Source organism: Lacerta agilis, chromosome 1 (genome assembly GCF_009819535.1).
Source record: "Lacerta agilis isolate rLacAgi1 chromosome 1, rLacAgi1.pri, whole genome shotgun sequence".
Lineage (NCBI taxonomy): Eukaryota > Metazoa > Chordata > Lepidosauria > Squamata > Lacertidae > Lacerta > Lacerta agilis.
The window spans coordinates 106,518,823-106,537,851 of record NC_046312.1 but is presented as its reverse complement, the minus strand read 5'-3'; the positions used below and the strand labels follow the sequence as shown (position 1 = coordinate 106,537,851).

At 43.9% G+C, this 19,029-nt stretch overlaps 1 protein-coding gene across 3 annotated transcripts in view; it reads left to right on the top strand.

The window, feature by feature from the left end:
• The first annotated feature begins 8,181 nt into the window (after positions 1 to 8,181).
• The window catches only part of SLC38A11 (solute carrier family 38 member 11), a 28,271-nt gene continuing 17,423 nt past the window's right edge, over positions 8,182 to 19,029 (top strand). Inside the window, exons 1-3 of one of the 3 annotated variants that reach the window (XM_033166258.1) lie at positions 8,182 to 8,294; positions 16,674 to 16,791; positions 17,238 to 17,312. In XM_033166258.1, the coding sequence (XP_033022149.1) occupies positions 8,289 to 8,294; positions 16,674 to 16,791; positions 17,238 to 17,312 (199 nt within the window). In that variant the 5' untranslated portion in view covers positions 8,182 to 8,288. Of the gene's footprint in view, positions 8,295 to 11,285; positions 11,330 to 14,883; positions 15,014 to 16,673; positions 16,792 to 17,237; positions 17,313 to 19,029 lie in introns of those variants that run through there. The other 2 variants (XM_033166249.1, XM_033166239.1) reach the window with 2 other exon arrangements.

Genomic DNA, 19,029 nt, shown 5'->3' with positions numbered 1-19,029 from the left:
TGTGTTGTTGCTGCCCAGAATGGCTGAGGCAACCCAGTTAGATGGGTTGGGTATAAATCATCATCATCATCACCATCATCAAATAGGATGTCCTTATTTTCATCAGAGAAATGTTGGAGGGTATTACGTGGTGTCTCAGAAAGACTTCCTACCTGGTCCCAATAAATTATCCAGGAGGGTAGTTGGCATGAGTGCTAGTTAGTGCACGAAGTGGTTAAGACCACAGAGTTATGTTCCTAGACTTAGCTAGGTCACACACCCTCTCCTCCATGAGGGAGGAAGTGAAGCCGTTTCTCTTCTTTTCTCTCACCCTCTTTGCTCCATGCAACCAACCAGGATGGATGTGTCTGAAATTGCTTGTTCAGACTGCAAAATATGCTGTATTTTGCACCCAAGAGCAATCTACTTGTGTTCTCCTTGCTGCTGCATGGAATAATGCACAGACCAGACCTTCAGATTTAGTAAGTAAAGCATTTTAAACTTACTTAATAGAGTATGTGGTCTGTGCGTTGCTAGAAGACTAGAGAGAGGGGACAAGCATTTTGAAGCAGACTCAACGGGGTATGCAAAAACCACTGTTTAATTCTGAGAATATTTTTAACTCTGCTGGCAGCTCTATCCTGCTGGAGAGTGTGCAAAGCCCCCATTTTGAATCTAGGCACCCAGGCAATACATTTGTTAATTACCTGCACATGGGCTAGATTTATTTTTTCTACCTCCCACATTAAGTCTTTCATGATACGTGGTGTGAATGCCTTAAATGCAGGTTTAAACTTTTATACATGCCCTTTCTCTGCTACTCCATGTTCCTGAAGTGCATGCATAGCTTGAGGCTGGATTGTATGCAAAGTGCACTCTTAAAAGTTTTAGATTAGCATGAGCTGGACCGTGATACAATTCTGATACTGTGTGCCACACTGCTGGAATAAAATGCAAAATGAAAATGGGCCCCATTATCATTTTTCACAAGGGGTTTCTATCCTTCTGTCATATCCAAATCAAAGGGGAATGGGGGGGGAACTATGCCTTGGACCTTAATCATTCTGTCATGAATGAAGCAAGAATGAATGAATGAAACTGAGTTCATGTTATAGGACCTTCCCTCCTCTACCTTCCGTCTACAGAATTGTTGTTGTTTTATTCAGTTTGTGAGTTGCTTGACACAGGAGTGTCCACGAGACTCACGAAAAGCATAATGCATGTCATGAAATCAGAGGGGAAAGCACAAAAGCCATGCAACCTATAAAACAAACCCAGCAAAACTGCAGCAAAATCTTCAGAAGCAAAATCATCACAATCCATCAAATGCCTGGGAGAAGAGGTCGGTTTTTAGCTGGCACTGAAAGGATGTTAATGATGGCACCCAACAAACTTCGCTGGGGAAAGCATTCCACAAGAAGGAATGGGTATGGGATATGGCATGTAGATAGAAGGGGAGTTGGCAGAAATCCCTCTCCCCCCCCCAGGTCCTGCTAGAATGCAGGAACTCTTTAGGACCCAAGCCTATAAATACTGGTTTTTAATATGTTTAGTGCTGAAATAATTACTGATTTTGCATTTGGTGGTGGTGGTAGAATTAGATAACATTTAACAAAATGCTTTGGGTTTTTGTATTTTACTACATACAGCAATCAAAAAATTGTTTTAAACTATCAAAAAATTATTCCCATGCAATCATTATTGCTGGAGAAGGTGATTCTTATTTTTTCACGGTAACAATTCAATTTGTAACTATCCTGGGCATTCCTCCAAATCCAAAGATAGCACTGGAAATTATAGGCTCTTCCTACATAGAATGTCTTTTTTAGCAACTACATCCAGGCCCCACATTAACAAGTTCTAAGTTTGTTCAGATTTTTCCCCACGCAAGGCTTTCTCCAAATGGTTCCGGAGGACTGAAATGAAATTGAAACTGCTATTAAAAACCAATTACATAATGCTTTGTTGAAGCTCAGTTTTGTTTTCCAAATAAGAAAGGATTGCTTTGTATGAGTACACAATGATTCCTAAAGGTGAACACCAGGGCATCTGACTGTCGTTTTTTCAAACTGATTTGTTGGGTTGGGCATTTGATATGTCAAAAATAAAGGCTTAACTCTTCCAACTTTGGCTGGAACTTAGGGTACAGGTCAAATGAAAGGGGAATTTCATGGGAGCAAAGCTCCAGGGAGTTCTTCAGAGCAGACACAATATCATCTGCCAGACTCCTTCCTCTGGCAAGCGAATGATGTGATAACAAAGTTTACACATTTGTGACAGATTAGCAATTTAAGCAGAGTCTGGGTGCAGCTTTCCTATGCTTTGCCATGGTCCCTGCTTCATGCTAGCAGTTTCAATATTAACACTTCTTTACAAGTCGGTTTCCCTTTCTCATTAAAAGCACAACGTTCCATTTTAGCTGGCTGCAGATCATTTGTTAAAGCTCAATGGGTGGTAGTCAACTAAGATTTACTCAAGAGTAGATGCATTAAAATTCATGGACCTCACTTAGTCATGTTTATTAATTTCACATGACCTACTCCAAGTAAAACTTAGCTGATTTTGCGTGTAAAACGAGTAAAACTTAGCGTGTTTTGCAAGTGAGACGTACCAGGAACAATTCACAGGAGCACCATCATGAGCCCAATAAAGTGTATATTATCCTATGTACTGCAACCATCTCCCTCACTACTTCCCTCTCTGTGAAATAACAGATCAATATACTGACCCTGGATTTTTGTACTCTCCTTAGGGGTGTGACTATGGGAGTTGCCATGATGAGCTCCTTCGCTTAATTCCGCCCCCACCCCACCAACTGGGCTGAATCATGTCCATACCGCTAGTAATTAAAGCAAGGTGAATATTAGCTCTATGTACAACAAATGTATGTGTATCCATTCTGTAGTGCAGGAGACCAAGAAACCTTTATTCCTGCCCTTGTTATTAGTTGAAGACATGGTGCAGCAAGAAAAGGAAGCCAGCATCTGCACATTTCTGAATTCATGGTATATTTGGCAATATTTTACAACTGTTGAATACTTGACAACCAGTTGCTCAGCATCACGGTGTCACCTATATGCAAGGCAGGTAAGTAGCAGTATTGTCCATTTTACAGATGAAACAAACTGTACAGAAGCCTACAGCTGTTGTTGACTCACCCAGCTGACTCACTCAACAGGCTGACCTGTCAGAAAGCACAGTTCCATTCTTTCTTTGGCTGCCATCCTAAATACCCTCTCCTGGGAGTAAGGAGTAAGGACTTCCTTCTCAGTTAAGATGGCAGGAGTAAACCGGTGGCAGCTTTCAGCATTCTCTATTTCTTAAAACCAAAACGACAGGAGATGCTTGCTAATTGTTGAAGGAGCCTGTGACTGATGTATCCATGTGAGCAAAGCTGCAATTAGTTTAGATTTAGAGGTTGATGGCTCCTTGAGGGTCGTTCCCCACTTCAGCCTAGTTATCACCTGTTACAGGGTTTAGGATAGAAATTCATGTGATCTGAAGGAGTCAGGGGGTGGCCAGAAAGTAGATCAGGATCTGTTGATAGATCTCACAGTGAGCTACAAGGATTTCTGGCTCCTAAATTAGGCTGCTGAAACGAAGAAAGCTCACTAGGAGTGTACTCTTATGTGTGAAAGGAATTTGAACTCAGTTCCGCTCCAATGCTGAAAACTAGTTTCTTGGCTCAGAATGTGTTCACAGGAACCTTTGATTCTAACAATATACCTTATCCACCTGGCTCAGGTTGGTTGACCTGGGTTCAAACAAAAACCCACCCCCATAAAATAGGTCCGATAAGTCAGTCTGCCCATCCCTGATCTAGAGGAAACTGGATGGCTATGAAAAATAAGTTGTTTAGACTGGGGGTTTTTTGTGGTGGGGGGTATTTTATGACACTGGATCCCACTCATTTTAGACTTCGGGGGGCTCTCTGCACAGACTCCTCTATCTGCTTCCTTCCCTGCTGAGATGCAGCTCCCTGCAGATTCAGGATTTAAAAAGAGTCACTGCATATAGCCTCTCCCTTGACTACACACTTTTCCTTCCTGGAGCAGATGTGCCATTTCAATTTGTGATGTGTGGTTTTGACATAGAAACTGTGCCTAATTCAAAATGAGGACCCATGGCTGACAACATGAAGCCCCAGGGAGTTCAGTACAATGTGTGCCCACATACCCCTTCTGTAATATCCCCCCCCTCCTTTCGGGGAGGTATATTTGATGGCTTTTGGCCTGTCCTCAGCACACCTCAACCAGCAAAGTAATACAGAGTTGACCAGGAAGTGGAACTGTGTGTCAAACTCAGTATAGGATCCTTTTCCTGCATCTTAGAACATGGTGGAATGAGCTGGGCTATAATCAAACACGCCGACAGATAAAGACATGTTCTAAACGTGGCTGCCTAAATGTTCCAGGGCACTGCTTTTTAATTTCCTGTCTGTGGCGGGGGCTGGGGAAGGGAAAGAGTTGAGGGCATGGCAACTCGGGACAAAGCTGGGCTATATGTTAACTCACAAGAGCAGGGCGTTTTAGCACACACACAAAATTTGCCAGCATGGGTGTGGGTGGGTGAGATTTGGATTAGGATCCTAGCATGGGGTGTAGACAGGGCTAACCCCCCCCCCCCGGAATAGCCCCACATACACCACCTGCACCCCCATGCTGGCAATTTGCCTAAGGAAAAATTCACTTCAATGGGATTCCCCTCCCCCACCTTATCCAGATTACCCATGCAGGCTCCGATCCAGTTTATGGCCTTAGCATCATAGTGCTCGTGTTACTGATGAACAGGCTAACACACAACTATGTAGGGAAACGAAAGCAACCACAATGACAAGCTAAAGGGTGGAGTCTTAGCTCCACCCAATAATAATTGGAGACAATATTTAGCTCTATAATTACCAATTACTGCAGTCACATTTGTCACTATACGAACATTAGGTATAGTATAGTGGAACCTCGGTTTTCGAACTGAATCCGTTCCGGAAGACCATTCGGCTTCTGAAAAGTTCAAAAACCGAGGATCAATGAGCTGGCTGCAAAGTCAATGGGGGGGGGGGTGAAAAACACAGCTCAGAAGCCATTGGGCTTCCGGAAATCGTTCAAAAACTGGAGCAGTTACTTCCGGGTTTTCAGTGTTCAGGAGCCGAAACATTCCAAAACGGAGGCGTTTGGGAACCGAGGTTTGACTGTCCTGCCAATAGTCACCATGATAATGCAATGGTGTGCTTCAAATAGCTGCAGACTAGCTCACTTCCTTTGGAGTCGAAATAATTAATAGCTTCCTGCCAATATCCTATCCTCTGTCATCCTAAATATCTGAAACCACACAAAAGTACAATTAAATTATGTGTACACTTGGGAAAAATTGACAACACAACTAATAATTCCTGCCGCTTTGGATATAAGCTGCCTACTTACAACCTGAGCACAATGTGAGCCCAACAGCTGTTCAATAACCATTAATTGAGTATACTCTGTGCTGTCTGCCTACATAAAATGATTAAACTAATCAAAGCTATCCCCCAGACAGTGCTGGGAGTCCTTTCATCGTTCTGATAGAATAGCAAAAAAGTTAGAAATGAAGCTTTTGAACAGCAAGTCATCTAAAGCTGTCAAACAGGATTGGGAAATCTCATAATTAGAGAAAGTGCCGTCTGCAATTATGAAGAGTGCCTTTTGCAGACAAGTGTTACAATTTCAGTAAATAAATAACCAATAACCAAGGGATGTTTTGTCTTCTTTTTTAAGTTACACATCTCAAAATTGGGACAGTAATAGAGCCTTAAAATAATTGATATGGTGAATTGTGGGGAGGGGACGACGACTAACAGCTGCTGGTATTGGGAGTTTAGGATGGTGGGCTTATTGTTGGGAATGAGATGCTGAATAAGCAAGCAAATGTTGCCCTCTAGTGACTCAGTGAGTGGGAAAGGAAGGCAAATATCTGGGAAAGGAGAGCTAGAACTATTGTTAATTTTGCAGTCGACAAAGTTAAGCTGGGTTAAGGTCATGGATTGCCAACAAAGCGCGATTGGATGTTGGCTGGATTTGAGTTATTGGAACCATGTGTGTCTTATTGTACTAGAACAGATTCCTTTAAACACAACTAGGAGTGAATGTGTCAGTTTTGGTTTCTAATTTTCCAATTGTTTCATTATTATTTCTTTGTCAATTAGCTTTTTCAAAAAAAAAAAAACCTCATGAAAATTCGCCAGTGTTTTAGTGCAGATTTCTTCTATGGTATACACATTTTTGCATGGAATTTTCCCTAAAATAGATACATTATTGTACACGTTATTTGGTTGGAGAAGTGCACCACAAAATTCAGAAAAGTGCAAATCTTGAAGGATAACTGTGTTTTGCTTGACACGTTGGTTCAAGAGCAGCAAATTACCTAGTTTCTCCTTAAAAAGCAAACAAAATCCAATTTATACTGAAGGTGGAGCAGAGAAATAGCTGATGGTGGCAAGAGATACAGGGCCTTCTCAGTGGCTGCACCAACATTATGGTACAGCATGCCCCAGGTAGCTAACATGGCCCCTTCTCCGGCTATCATTCACTGGTTGGTAAAGACTTTCTTTGTGCCTGCTAAGTACCTGGTGCTTTATTTAGAGATTGTGTCCATCAGTGGTCTCTGCTTCTGTTGTATTTTTATTGTGTTTTCGCTGAATGCGTAATGATACTGTATTGTGATTTTGGATTGGATTGGAATCATAACACCATAGAAGAGAAGGGAGCCCCAGAGTCATCTGGTCCAACCCCCTGCAATGCAGGAATATCAACATGCGGTCACCCATCCAACTTGAAACCATGCCGGACCCTGCTTAGCTTTGAAAACATGCTAGCAGTTTTGTTGCTCCATCAGGTTGCAATTGTTGCAAGCTGCTCTGTCAGTAGTGGTGTTTGTGTGTGGTGGGTTGGACTGTGGAGCTGCCCTCAAGACACCAGTGTGACTGCTCTATAATTGGACGGCACTGGAGTGGGTCAGAGAGCAGCATGGCTGGGGCCAGGCAGGTGCCCTGGTGGGAGCACAGAAGTAGCCCTGTTGCTCCACCTGTGCTGACATGACCTTGCAGCCACCCCCCTGCCCTCTCCCAGCCCTGTTGAGGTAAGCAATAGCATTACCAGTGTCACTCCTCCGCTGCTCAGCACCACCGCCTGTGTTGCTCCTGTGCCTGAAGTAATTCATTAGGTACTTGCAGCATGGGACCAAAAAATAAAAAAAATACTTGTCGGAAGCGAGCCAGAAATAAATCACATGGTGTCAGGGAAGTCAACTCTTTATTGGAAGATACAGGGTCCGCTCAGGGGTGCCAGCCACAGCAACTCTTCATGGTACGGCTTACCCTTGGGAGACAGTTGTGGAGACTGAAGGTACCCGCCTTCCCACAGCTACCTAAGACTCCTCCTCTCCTTCCTAAGCAATCTGAGACTATACCGAGGCACCTGCCTCTGCTCCTCCCATTTCATACCTCTCCTGTTCCTGGGAGACTGGGTGAGGAGGGGAACTTGTTGCAGCAGGAGGGGGAGACACCCTGGCTTATTCGCCAGCCTGACTAATCTCTGCCTCTTGGCCTCCCTCCTCTCCTGCTTCTGGACTTCTGTCTGCCATAGACTCTCCCTGCTCACTAAACTCAGTACCTCTCCAGCTTCTGACACCTCCTCCCCCCAGTCTGCTCCATCTTCTCCCTCTGACCACTCATCGTTGTCCCACCACCAATCTCCGTGCTGTGAGCTTTCTTCCCTTGGAGGTTCCCTAGCTGGTGCCTCACACCACTCCTCAGCATCCAGCCAGTCCATGGCATTAATTGAGAGTATGGAGGAGGAGCAGGGCTAAGAGGCTCCAGGGGTTAGCAGTGGTCTCCCTGCATGGACATGGACCAGGCAGATGCCCAAGGGTGCTGACCCATGGCCCTGAACATAAGATGTTATTTAGCTAAGTTTTACCTAGAGTAGACCCATTAACATTAATGAACATTGCTTAGCTCCATTAATTTCAGTGGTTCTACAATGAATAAAACTGAGTTAGCTACCGCCCATAATTGTAGGGGTATTTAATTGGATTTTTTTTTTTTACCTCAGCCTGCGACCAGGGCATTTAAGTTTAGGATTTGACATCTGAAAGGCTATCCTAGAACAAGCCACAAATTAGAACAAGCCCTCTGGAGGAGGGAAACTGAGAAGAGGGGGTGCCAATGAATAATAGAGTTGTTTGTATAACATCGCTCTGAAGATCTGAAAGTCTGACTTGATGCGAGTGGGATGAAAGGGATGTAAGGGAGAAGAGAAGACACAAGCCGCATCAGCATGCAAGTAAGTCATGAGAAAAGGAGCCATGTGATGCTGCAAAGGGGGGGGAGAGACAATAAGACCTCCTTTCCTCTCTGACCTGCTTTTAAAAAATAATAATAATGAATGAATGGCACAGTAAAATTAGCATTTTCACATAGCGCATGTCATCATCACATGGCAGTTTGGAAATCCCTGCTTCCATAATAGGTCTAAACTTGACTCAGAGATATCCAAACATAACTGAAGTTGCTTGGGATGAGGTTGCCAGTGGCTCTGCGCAAAGGAAAGCAAACTCCCTCCCCAACAGCCGTTGCTGCCACCTCTCCAACGATGAGCCTTTCAGATGCCACTGAATGATTTGGAGGGTCTGGGATTCCCACCCCTGTCGTGCAGCTTAACACTGGAGTTATTACTCAAAACGAATAGAAGTGGATTGCTTGCAGACTGCGGTGCAAGAGACAGGTCGGAAAATGGTTTCCAGGAGACTGGGAGGCACAAACCACAGTGTGACTTGGGTGTTCTTTCGTCTGTGACAACACTCCAGGACAACTTGGCCAGATAATTTTGTCTTTAGGACACACAGTCTAGCTGCTCCCGAGTACAAGTGGATCAAAACGTTCTCTCTTCCCCTTAAATGAAGATTCTGCTCATTTAAATAAGCTGTGTCCTGTACAAATTGGATTTGTTACGTGAATTACATCTCTGAATTTCTGAAGCTTTCTCGTGCTTCAGCCACAACAAACCACCGCCCCCTCCACCCCCCCAAAAAATCTGGAAGCTCAAAATAACAACAGATAAAAGCGTTATACATGCAGGCAAAACATTATAAAATAGAAAAGATATAATAAGAAAAGCACAATATTTAGGATGGCTGTGTGGGTTGCAGGACTGAGTTTCTCTCCCAGCCTTAGAAATGGAGACAACGTGGGGTGGGGGGAGAATACATAACAAGAAATAAAAATATCGATATTGTGGGCAGCCGGCAGAAATGACTAATGCAGCAAATGGTAACTTAGAAACAAAACGGAGGGCTCTTTCGGAGCCTATGGCATTTCACAGAGGGTGGCTGTCTGCTGCAAAGGTTGCCACAGTTTTCTACCTGAAGAAGCGGAATTTTCCTATGCTGGGTTTGTGACCCAGAGGCCCTTGCAGCTTTGGAAGCCGTTTTTCAGATTTTTAAATTTTATTTTAAATATATAATGCTTTAAAAAGGTATTTTCAGAGGTTTGTGTTCTTTCTCACAAACTTTACAGGCAGAAGATACCAGGTCCAACCTCCCCCCCCCCAAAAAAATCTCCAGCTATGAGGATCTCAGGTAGTGTTTGATTAGATAGGCCTCTACCTGAGACCTTGGACAGCCACTGGCCAGTCAGAGTTGACAATACTGGCCTAGACAGACAAAACCCGAGCTTATATAAGGGAGCATTCTGTGATCATAGTCAACATGTGGGAGAATTCAAGAAAGAACTGAGTCACAAAGTGGGGTTTTAAATTAATTTGTGTTGACAAGGGTCCATCTTGTCAAATTTGCCTAGTTACGGTTTGCATGACTATACCCACTGAGAGCACATAGAAGGCAGCCTGGGATAGGGACTCAATGGTCTATTCACTGGGCCTCATCCTATCAAGCCCTGGCAAATGTTCTCTGTCCTGTACCTGGAACCAAAACCTAAGAAGCATAGCTGTCAACTTTTGCCCTTTCTTGTGAGGAATCCTATTCGGAATAAGGGAATTTCCCTTAAAAAAGGGAAAAGTTGACAGTTATGCTAAGTAGGTGCCATTGACTGGATGGACATGAAATCCCAGAGAATGTACCTGAAGCCCCTGATGTTGTCAGGCTTTTCAGAACATTGTGGATTAAATTCGTTAAGTCTCCTCATGTTCCCAATCACCTTCTCAATCTGGCCCATGGACAGTCCGGGAATCAGCGTGTTTTTACATGAGTAGAATGTGTCCTTAAAAATAAATAAATATGCATCTCTGGGTTATTTGTGGAGCCTGCCCGGTGTTTTTACATGAGTAGAATGTGTGCTTTTATTTAAAATGCATCTCTGGGTTATTTGTGAGGCATAGGAATTCATTCATTTCCCCCCCCCCCAATATAGTCCGGCCCCCCACAAGGTAAGAGGGACGGTAGACCGATGAAGTTAATGGAATATATAGAGCTCGCCGAACTGACCGCAAGAATCCGAGACCAGAGGGAGGAGAAGGTGTCGCAGGATTGGAAGAAATTTAAGGATTATTTGTTTAAATGTGTAAAATTGAATATTTGAGCAGAGTTAGCTAGAAGAATCGGCTTTAGCATGTTAATGTTAGATAAATTGCTTAGAAGAAACTTTTGTTGTGAAAGATTTAATTGTTAAAGAGTATCTTAAGATATTGAGTTTAAGTCATGATTTATATTTGATTAAGTAAATCTAAAGAGTATTAAGAGATATGGTAAATGCTAAATGGAAAAAGATATAAAGTTACCCAAAATATATATATGATTTTGAAGGCAGTGGAGGGAACGGGGGAAGTCCCCAAACAGAGAAGATAGAAACAAGAAAGGTACAAAGATAAGTGTTAGTTAAGGTTTGTATATGTTTTTCTTATGTTTATTGTTATTGTTATTGTTATTATTGTTGATTTTGTTTATTGTTCATTATGTATTGTGTTATTATTGTGTTTATGTAGTGTTTTTTCTTTTTTTTTGTTCTATTGGAAAACAATAAAAAACTTTATAAAAAAAAAAGAGGGACGGTAGACCGACCCCTGCTGAAAAAGTTTGCTCACCTATGTTTTAATTATTCATCGTGTTTAACTGTTGTTTATAGAATTACTCCACTTGCAGATTGGTTTTAGTATCGTATTTTTTAAAGTATTCCCCAAAGCTATCCCATTCACCCTCATAAGTCATTTTTTTATTGGTTGCAGACAGGGCTTTTTTTCAGATGGAACTCTCCGGAACCTCTCAGATGGGCGCTATTGCCATTATAAGAGGACAAGGGAGGTGTTCATGGTGAGTTCCGACACCTCTTTTCCTAGAAAAATAGCACTGGATGCAAAGATCCATGGTAAGAATTATATTGAGAAAATGGAACCATCCAAAGTAAAAAGTATACAAAAAGTTATATTCTGACAGTACCCACTTTATCAAACCAGCTTTATCAAATTACCAGAAGGCATTCATTGTTGGTATTATTATTATTATTATTATTATTATTATTATTATTATTATTATTACAGTATTACACTTTTCAACTATTTAGTTTCTTCTTTTACTTTCTACTAAAAAGAGATCAGCATACAAATAGATCAAAATAACTTTAAAGGGTTAGCTTTGTTTTAACCTGAAGAAAGGAGAACTGACTATATTTCATTTCGCACTTTGGCATGAGCTTCACGTGAAGAGCCCACCCATGCTTGACTTGATGCCCCCTCCCCACACACAAAGCATCAAATAATTGCAGTACTGCGGACCATTGCAAACCGCACAGATCTCAGATTTGAAATTAAAATCTTTATGACAAGACGGAATGCTGTTCTTCAGTCGCAGCAACGAGATCCATCACACCTTGGTTGGGGGGATGGTTCACGAAAGCCTTTGGGGTTTTATAATTATAATTATTATTATTTTGCACTGCTTCAAAGCCACCAATTTCATGTGAAGTGATCCCATTTTGACCTCTGCGGTCTATCATAAGCCAACCATGTATAATAACAGTGGGAAATCTATGCAGTTGCAGTGAGGGAGGGAGGGAAGAGGCATAAGCTGCTGCCAAGTGGAAGGTTTTCCTTAAGTTTCTGAGCCCGTCAGCTGACTGGTCACACACAGTACGGAATACTGGTAATACTGGTAATTCTGAGTGTGTAGCTTTTAATGGAACTGATTATTAGGTTCCTGGGATATATGGACAGCCCATATTTAGCAAGGCAACTGGGGTATTCCCTATCTGGTCAAGAGGCTTTTTTCCTAGGCTTCAGAATTAAATGCAGCTGACCATTCAGGGAGTCCCCATAATCTCCTTTATCAAGTAGAGGGCACAGACAGAGGTGGGCCAGAAAAAAGGCTGTCTAGCCTGTGCCCTCTACCCAGAAGAGGAGATTTTTGTACACATTTAGTAATAAATTGACCTTTTGAAATAGGCCACCTCCTCAACTCGTCCATGTTTATTTTACAACTATTAGAAACAAGGCTTTGAAAAGTGCAGGGAGCTTCCACAAATACAAGCTGGAAAAGTGACGGGGGTTGGGTCAATGTGGCTTTGCCATATTTAATGCCAACAACCCCCTCCCTCATGAGGTCTACGAATCTACGGCCCAATCAAACAATTACAGACAGTAATAATGTATATTTTAGAGACAGTAGCATGAATATACAGTATTTTATGCTTATTTCAAAGTCCCAAAAACAACATTGTAGGTGATCAGAGAGATCAAAACAAGAACAAACGAACACAATGAGAGTGAAGAGAGAAGAGATGGTGAAACATATGGACAGACTCAGTGAACTAGAAACAATTAAATTGTTTTTAAGGAATTGCCTCTAAACTCTGCTTTACCTTGTTTGCACACGCCTCTTTGTTAATAAGGCACTGAACAAAGGAAACAGACCTTTTGTAAGCATAACAAAACACATTTGTTTGCTAAGTTCATGGAGGTTCTTTCCATGATTTTTCCTGCATTTGATGCCTCACTAAAAATGGAAGGTAAGTATTGGGTGGGAAATCCGGTCACTTGTTAAAAGGTTCCTGAGGGTTACCTGGTATCTGATGAAAACTGCCATGCCAAAACCAAATGGTACTTTGGGAAGTATAAAACAATCATGTGCCTCGTGTATAAAAGAGGCAGCCTTGGCCTCAGAATTTCACTGCATTTTCTATTTCAGATAGTAAACAGGATGGTGTCGTGAACTTTAATTTCACAAATCTGTCAGAAACCAGAGGCTGGGCTGGATATCATATGCCTGTCAAAATATCAGAGCAGCTCACTGGTGATATTGACTTTTCATATGAAAAACAAGGCCAGCCAACATTCACCGTGAAGTAAATCTCTGGTTGCTGCTACCAGTTCTTCATGCCTATACCTGTATACAGGTAAGTAGTTTAGGAGCATTCAAAAATAACCAGGACTTTGTGTGTATTCCTTTTTTTACACCTGGCGTTTCAATCCAGTTTTGTTTTGTTTTGAAATCTTGTTTATTTAATCTCCCATAATAAGATAGGTATGTATACATATTTGAAACCAAAAAAAGAGAGATGAAACAATCACTTTTTAAAAAAATAACAGAAGAAGGAAAGAAAAAGAAACACCAACAACTACCCTATCAGGGGGGAAAGTTGCTGTTGGAACAAATTAAGGGTTTTTCAGTTTTGTTCAGTTTTTGCAGGTCCAGGATCCAATGTTTAATCATCAGGCTTGGCAGCTACCTATCTATCAAGCATCCCCAATGATAGCATCTCCTACCAGCGAAATGGACAGGTGGCGAATTTGTCTTTACTTCTCAGTTTTGACCTCAGTTTTATTCGAACCATTCCATTCTGATCGCGCTTTGTTGCAAGGAAGACACGAGACTTTCTTCTTGGTGAAGTGCATAGCTAAAATATGGGAAGCACTTCCTCAAATGCGGCCATAGCCACCAAGATACAAGGCTCTTAATTTAGAGAATTTCTTGGTGGGGGCAGCAGGGGGGGATTAAGCTACGAATGACCGCTAGCCATGATGGCTGTATGAGCTCTATTCTCCATGTGGGTGGTGCTGTGGTCTAAACCACTGAGCCTCTTGGACTTGCCAATCAGAAGGCTGGCGGTTCAAATCTGCACAATGGGATGAGCTCCTGTTGCTCTGTCCAGCTCCTGCCAACCTAGCAGTTCGAAAGCAAACCAGTGCAAGCAGATAAATAGGTGCCGCTGCGGTGGGAAGGTAAACGGCGTTTTGGTGCGCTTTGGTTTCCGTCACGGTTTTCCGGTGTGCCAGAATTGGTTTAGTCATGCTGGCCACATGACCCGGAAAGCTGTCTGTGGACAAATGCTGGCTCCCTCGGCCTGAAAGCGAGATGAGTGCTGCAACCCCATAGTCAACTTCGACTGGACTTGACCGTCCAGGGGTCCTTTACCTTTACCTATTCTCCATGGGCATAGCCAGGTTTTATTGGGGGGGGGGGCAGGCTTATTTTTTTGGGGGGGGAGACAGGACCTAGTTACCTGCGATGCATGCAATTGGTTAGTTTAAATGTTTTTATTTATTTGCTTGATTTAGAGGGGCAGCTGCCGTCCCTGCGCCCCCCCCCCCCCATCCCAGCTACGCCCATTATGATCCTGGGAGTCCCTTTCCAACTCAACAATTCTGATGTAAAATGGGCGGGCTGCCGAGGCCGAGCAGAAATTCAGCCCAGGCTGCCCTCCTGGATCTTCGCTGGCCTTCCGACATTCCCCACCCCACCCCCCTTTTCGGGCTCCCTTCCAAGGCGCTCCTGGCCTGGGAGCAGAGATCACGCTGCTCCCTCCGCCCGCGGGAAGCCTCGCCATTCCCAGGCGCGCACGTGTTGCCGCGTCCCGATCCGGAGCCCGGGAGCCGGCGCGCTCTTCTCCCTCGGCGTCCCCAGCAGCCTCTGTCCCGCCGGCGCCTCGCTGCGTTCATGAGAGCTGCAGGCGGGATCCGGAGAGGGGCCTCCGAGGGAAGCCGGACAGGGCGAGCGAGCCGCTATGGAAGAGCTCGCCCAGCGCCCCCCGTCGCCCGCCACCAGCCCTGTCCACCCGGTAAGCCGCGCATTTTCTTGGGATCCAAGGAAGTTTTCTAATTGCTCCTCGTCTTTCAACTGGTCTCTAGGGTAGGAAAGCAAACTCCTCCTTTCTTTTTAAAAAACACAACATCGCGTATTTCCTAGAATCATAAGAGTTGGAAGAGTTTGCCCAGCCCCCTGCCATGCAAGAATAGTATGGGAATCGAACCCGTGACCTTGGCATGATCAGCGCATCACGCTAACCATCTGTGGAAGCCATAGCTTGTCCGCTCAATCCAGCAGAGCCTGTCTTTGCATGCTGCCAAGGAAGTCAGTAACTCCTCGAGGGTTTGAGACCCATTGGCTACCTTCACCTGGTTTAGCCACCTAGTCAAAGTCCGTTCCCCGGGGTGTTAGGGGAGGGGTAGTACCTCTGGTGGGGGACATGTCTGGGGTAGTTTGTTCACCTTTGGCCCCCACCCTCCCTGCACTCAGCTCTCACCTGTGGCTCCTAGAAGCTGTCAGTGTGTGACAGCGGCCACCCTCCACCCCCTAAGTAACTAAGATAAAACAGAATGTATATTTATATACAGTAATGTTACACAGATATGGCCTGCATGTGGAGAAGGGGTATTGTGATAACAAAAAGTTTCTGATAACTGATATGTTTCTGATAACTGACGATCAGGTGGGGGGTGCCCAGCTCTCCTTAGATTTACAAGAACGCCCTTTGATGTTCAGATATACCACCTTGCGATGCACATTGGACTTACAGCACAATCCTGTGTGAGTTTACTCAGATGAAATTAGTCGAACTACCATCTGATGGGGCTAGTAAGTGTGTTTAGGATTGAATCGTTAAAGCAATTAAAGGCTTAAAAGTACCTGCCCTAGGATCTTAGGGTAAAGGGCAGGAAATAACTGACTTACATTTGTGTCCAAATTTTCAAAAACACTTATAAACCAATATACTTTCAAAATCTAGTCCTTATTTTGATGCATACAAAATGTCAGCTTGTTAGAGCTTGGTGCTGATAACATCAATGTTACAGGTTTGATCCTTATATGGGACAGCTGCAAGGTAAAGGATCCCTGGGCAGTTAAGTCCACTCAAAGGCAACTATGGGGTTGCAGTGCTCATCTCGCTTTCAGGCCGAGGGAGCTGGCGTTTGTCCACAGAAAGTTTTCCGGGTCATGTGGCCAGCATGGCTAAACCGCTACTGGCGCATGGAGGACCGTGACGAGTGCCAGAGTGCATGGAAACACCATTTATCTTCCCGCTGCAGCGGTACCTATTTATCTACTTGCACTGGTATGCTTTCGAACTGCTAGGTTGGCAGGGGCTGGGACAGAGCAACGGGAGCTCACCCCATCGTGGGGATTTGAACCGCCGACCTTCCGATCAGCAAGCCCAAGAGGCTCAATGGTTTAGACCACAGCGCCACCTGTAATGCATATCGCTGCATTGCAGATGGTTGGATGAGATGATCCTCAAGGTCCCTTCCAACTCTATGATTCTATGGCTGCCAAGATTTTCCATGTCACTTGGTATGTGTTTGTTTTAGGGAGGAAGGGAAGCCCTTCCAAAACCAAATCCTTGTATTTTTAGTTTTGTTAAATAATAAAAATAATAAAAATTGTGGGTTTTTTAAAGTGAAATATTTTAGACTGACATCAATCCTGCTTTATTGAAATAGGAGGAAATGGATGAAACAACAACCCTGGTTTGTAAACCGAGAAACAAAGGAGGAACTAGCAACCTCTCATCAGCTGCTTTTAATGTCATCAACTCTATCATAGGATCTGGTATGATAGGTAAATACATCAGTTTATTATTCATTCCTGTTAATTACTATAAATTTCACTCCAGTTTATTATTTTGTTAGACTATCAATCATATTTTTGGGGTTGTAATTTTATTACAGTAGTGCAGATTAATGTCGATCAAGATCAGGGATCTCAGTGGGCTGTTTATATATTTAAAATTTGACTTTGTCAGAGGCTTGCTTTGCATGACACAGTAAGCCATACTACAGCTTCCTGGGACCTTACAAATATGCGGGCGTACAGATAAGAACTCGCAGCCACTTTCCTCCAGATTCAGGAGCTGATGGCATGAGCTTCATGTGGCTTGGGCTTCCTCAGATCTTAAGTACTGGTAGCCCCTGGGAAGATGTGAGAAGGGCTGGCAGCAACAGTAAGTGGCAAGAACTTGTGGGGGGACCTCCAGTCTAATTTGTTTGTTTGCATCGTTTTCACAGGCCTGCCCTATTCTCTGAAGCAAGCTGGCTTTCCATTGGGAATATTGCTGTTGTTGGCCGTTGCTTATATCACAGGTATTGCCTTAAAAGCGGCCGCTATCATTCAGTAGAGAGAGAGGTCCAGGAATTAAGATGGTCAGAATGTGCAAAATGTCTTCATTGATACTAGAAGTCCTAAACCAGGCATTCTTCTCTCCACGCGAGCAACTTTGCCTGGAGAGAGAGCCCCTCTGTGGTGTCCCCAACGTGCTCTGCCCCCCCACACTCTCCACTCTTTGGGAGAAGGTCTGAAGGGGAAATTTTGGGTGCATGTAGGCTTGCCCTTTTGGGCTCCATTTCTGCGGAGTCCAGTTTTCAGCTCACAAGAACAGACTGCATGCATTAGGTAGCTTTCTGCCCTTCAGATCTTCCCCAATGTGTTGACAGCATATGGGTGGGGCAGTCAGGGGACACAACAGTAGGGTGGGACTTGCGTATATAGCCCCACTGTCTCTCCATGCAGTGTTACTCAAGTGTACAGGAAAAGTGCTTAATCTTCTGAGATGATATTAAAAGATGTGCTGCATTGGATGTCCTTTCCTATGCGATATTAGGATACCACGAAAGATAGATTTTTGCAAGTTTCTCAGATTTAGTATCTAGTAAAGAGCTCGAATCATGAAATTAAATACGTGCGAAGGCTGGGCTCAGAGAAGACCTTCCTAGTGAACCGAACAATGGATTGCTGGAACGCGAGCAATAGATGATTGCAAGCATTCCCATCCACCTTTCACGTAGCCTAGTGCAGAGGACACTAAACCAGGGTTTTTGGGCTACAACTCCCAACATCCCTAGCTAGCAGGACCAGTGGTCAGGGATGATGGGAGTTGTAGTTCAAAAGCAGCTGGAGACCCAAGTTTGGGAAGCATAGTTTCCCCTGTGAACTATGATTGCAAATAGGATCAAACTGTGGTTTGCAGTTCTGGTTTGTAGAGAGCAGTTAAACCACGGAATCTCTGTTGTAGAGAATCAGTTAAGGGCACAATGCAATTAACGGCAAGCAACTAATCTTGCATTTGTGAAAAAAATTCTCTGTGCTACCCATTATAACAGAAAATGCCAGTCTGTTACACATCAGTTCCATGTGCTTTGCTGACTTATATTCCCTTATTAATCCTTGTGAACAAAGTTTAAAACCAGATGGGCGGGGTATAAATAAATTATTATTATTAGTGACTATCTAGGTGCAGTGGCAAGGGACCCAGGTGGCACTGTGGGTTAAACCACAGAGTCTAGGGCTTGCTGATCAGAAGGTCAGTGGTTCGAATCCCTCCCACGGGGTGAGCTCCCGTTGCTCGGTCCCAGCTCCTGCCCACCTAGCAGTTCGAAAGCATGTCAAAGTGCAAGTAGATAAATAGGGACCGCTCCGGCGGGAAGGTAAACGGCGTTTCCGTACGCTGCTCTGGTTCGCCAGAAGTGGCTTTGTCATGCTGGCCACATGACCCGGAAGCTGTCTGTGGACAATTGCCGGCTCCATTGGCCTATAGAGCGAGATGAGCGCCGCAACCCCAGAGTCGGACACCACTGGACCTGATGGTCAGGGGTCCTTTACCTTTAGGTGCAGTGGCAAATTAGAGTCAGGGAGATCCATGTTCAAATCCCTACTCACTGTGCGATCAGGGGCCATTAAATGTCTCTCAGCCTCACCAACCTCCCAGAGTTGTTGTGAGGATGAAATGGGGTGGGAGAGAATCGTTTTTAAAAATTATTTGTACTAAAGCTTTACTCTAACCATGCTAGCAGACCTCAGGGC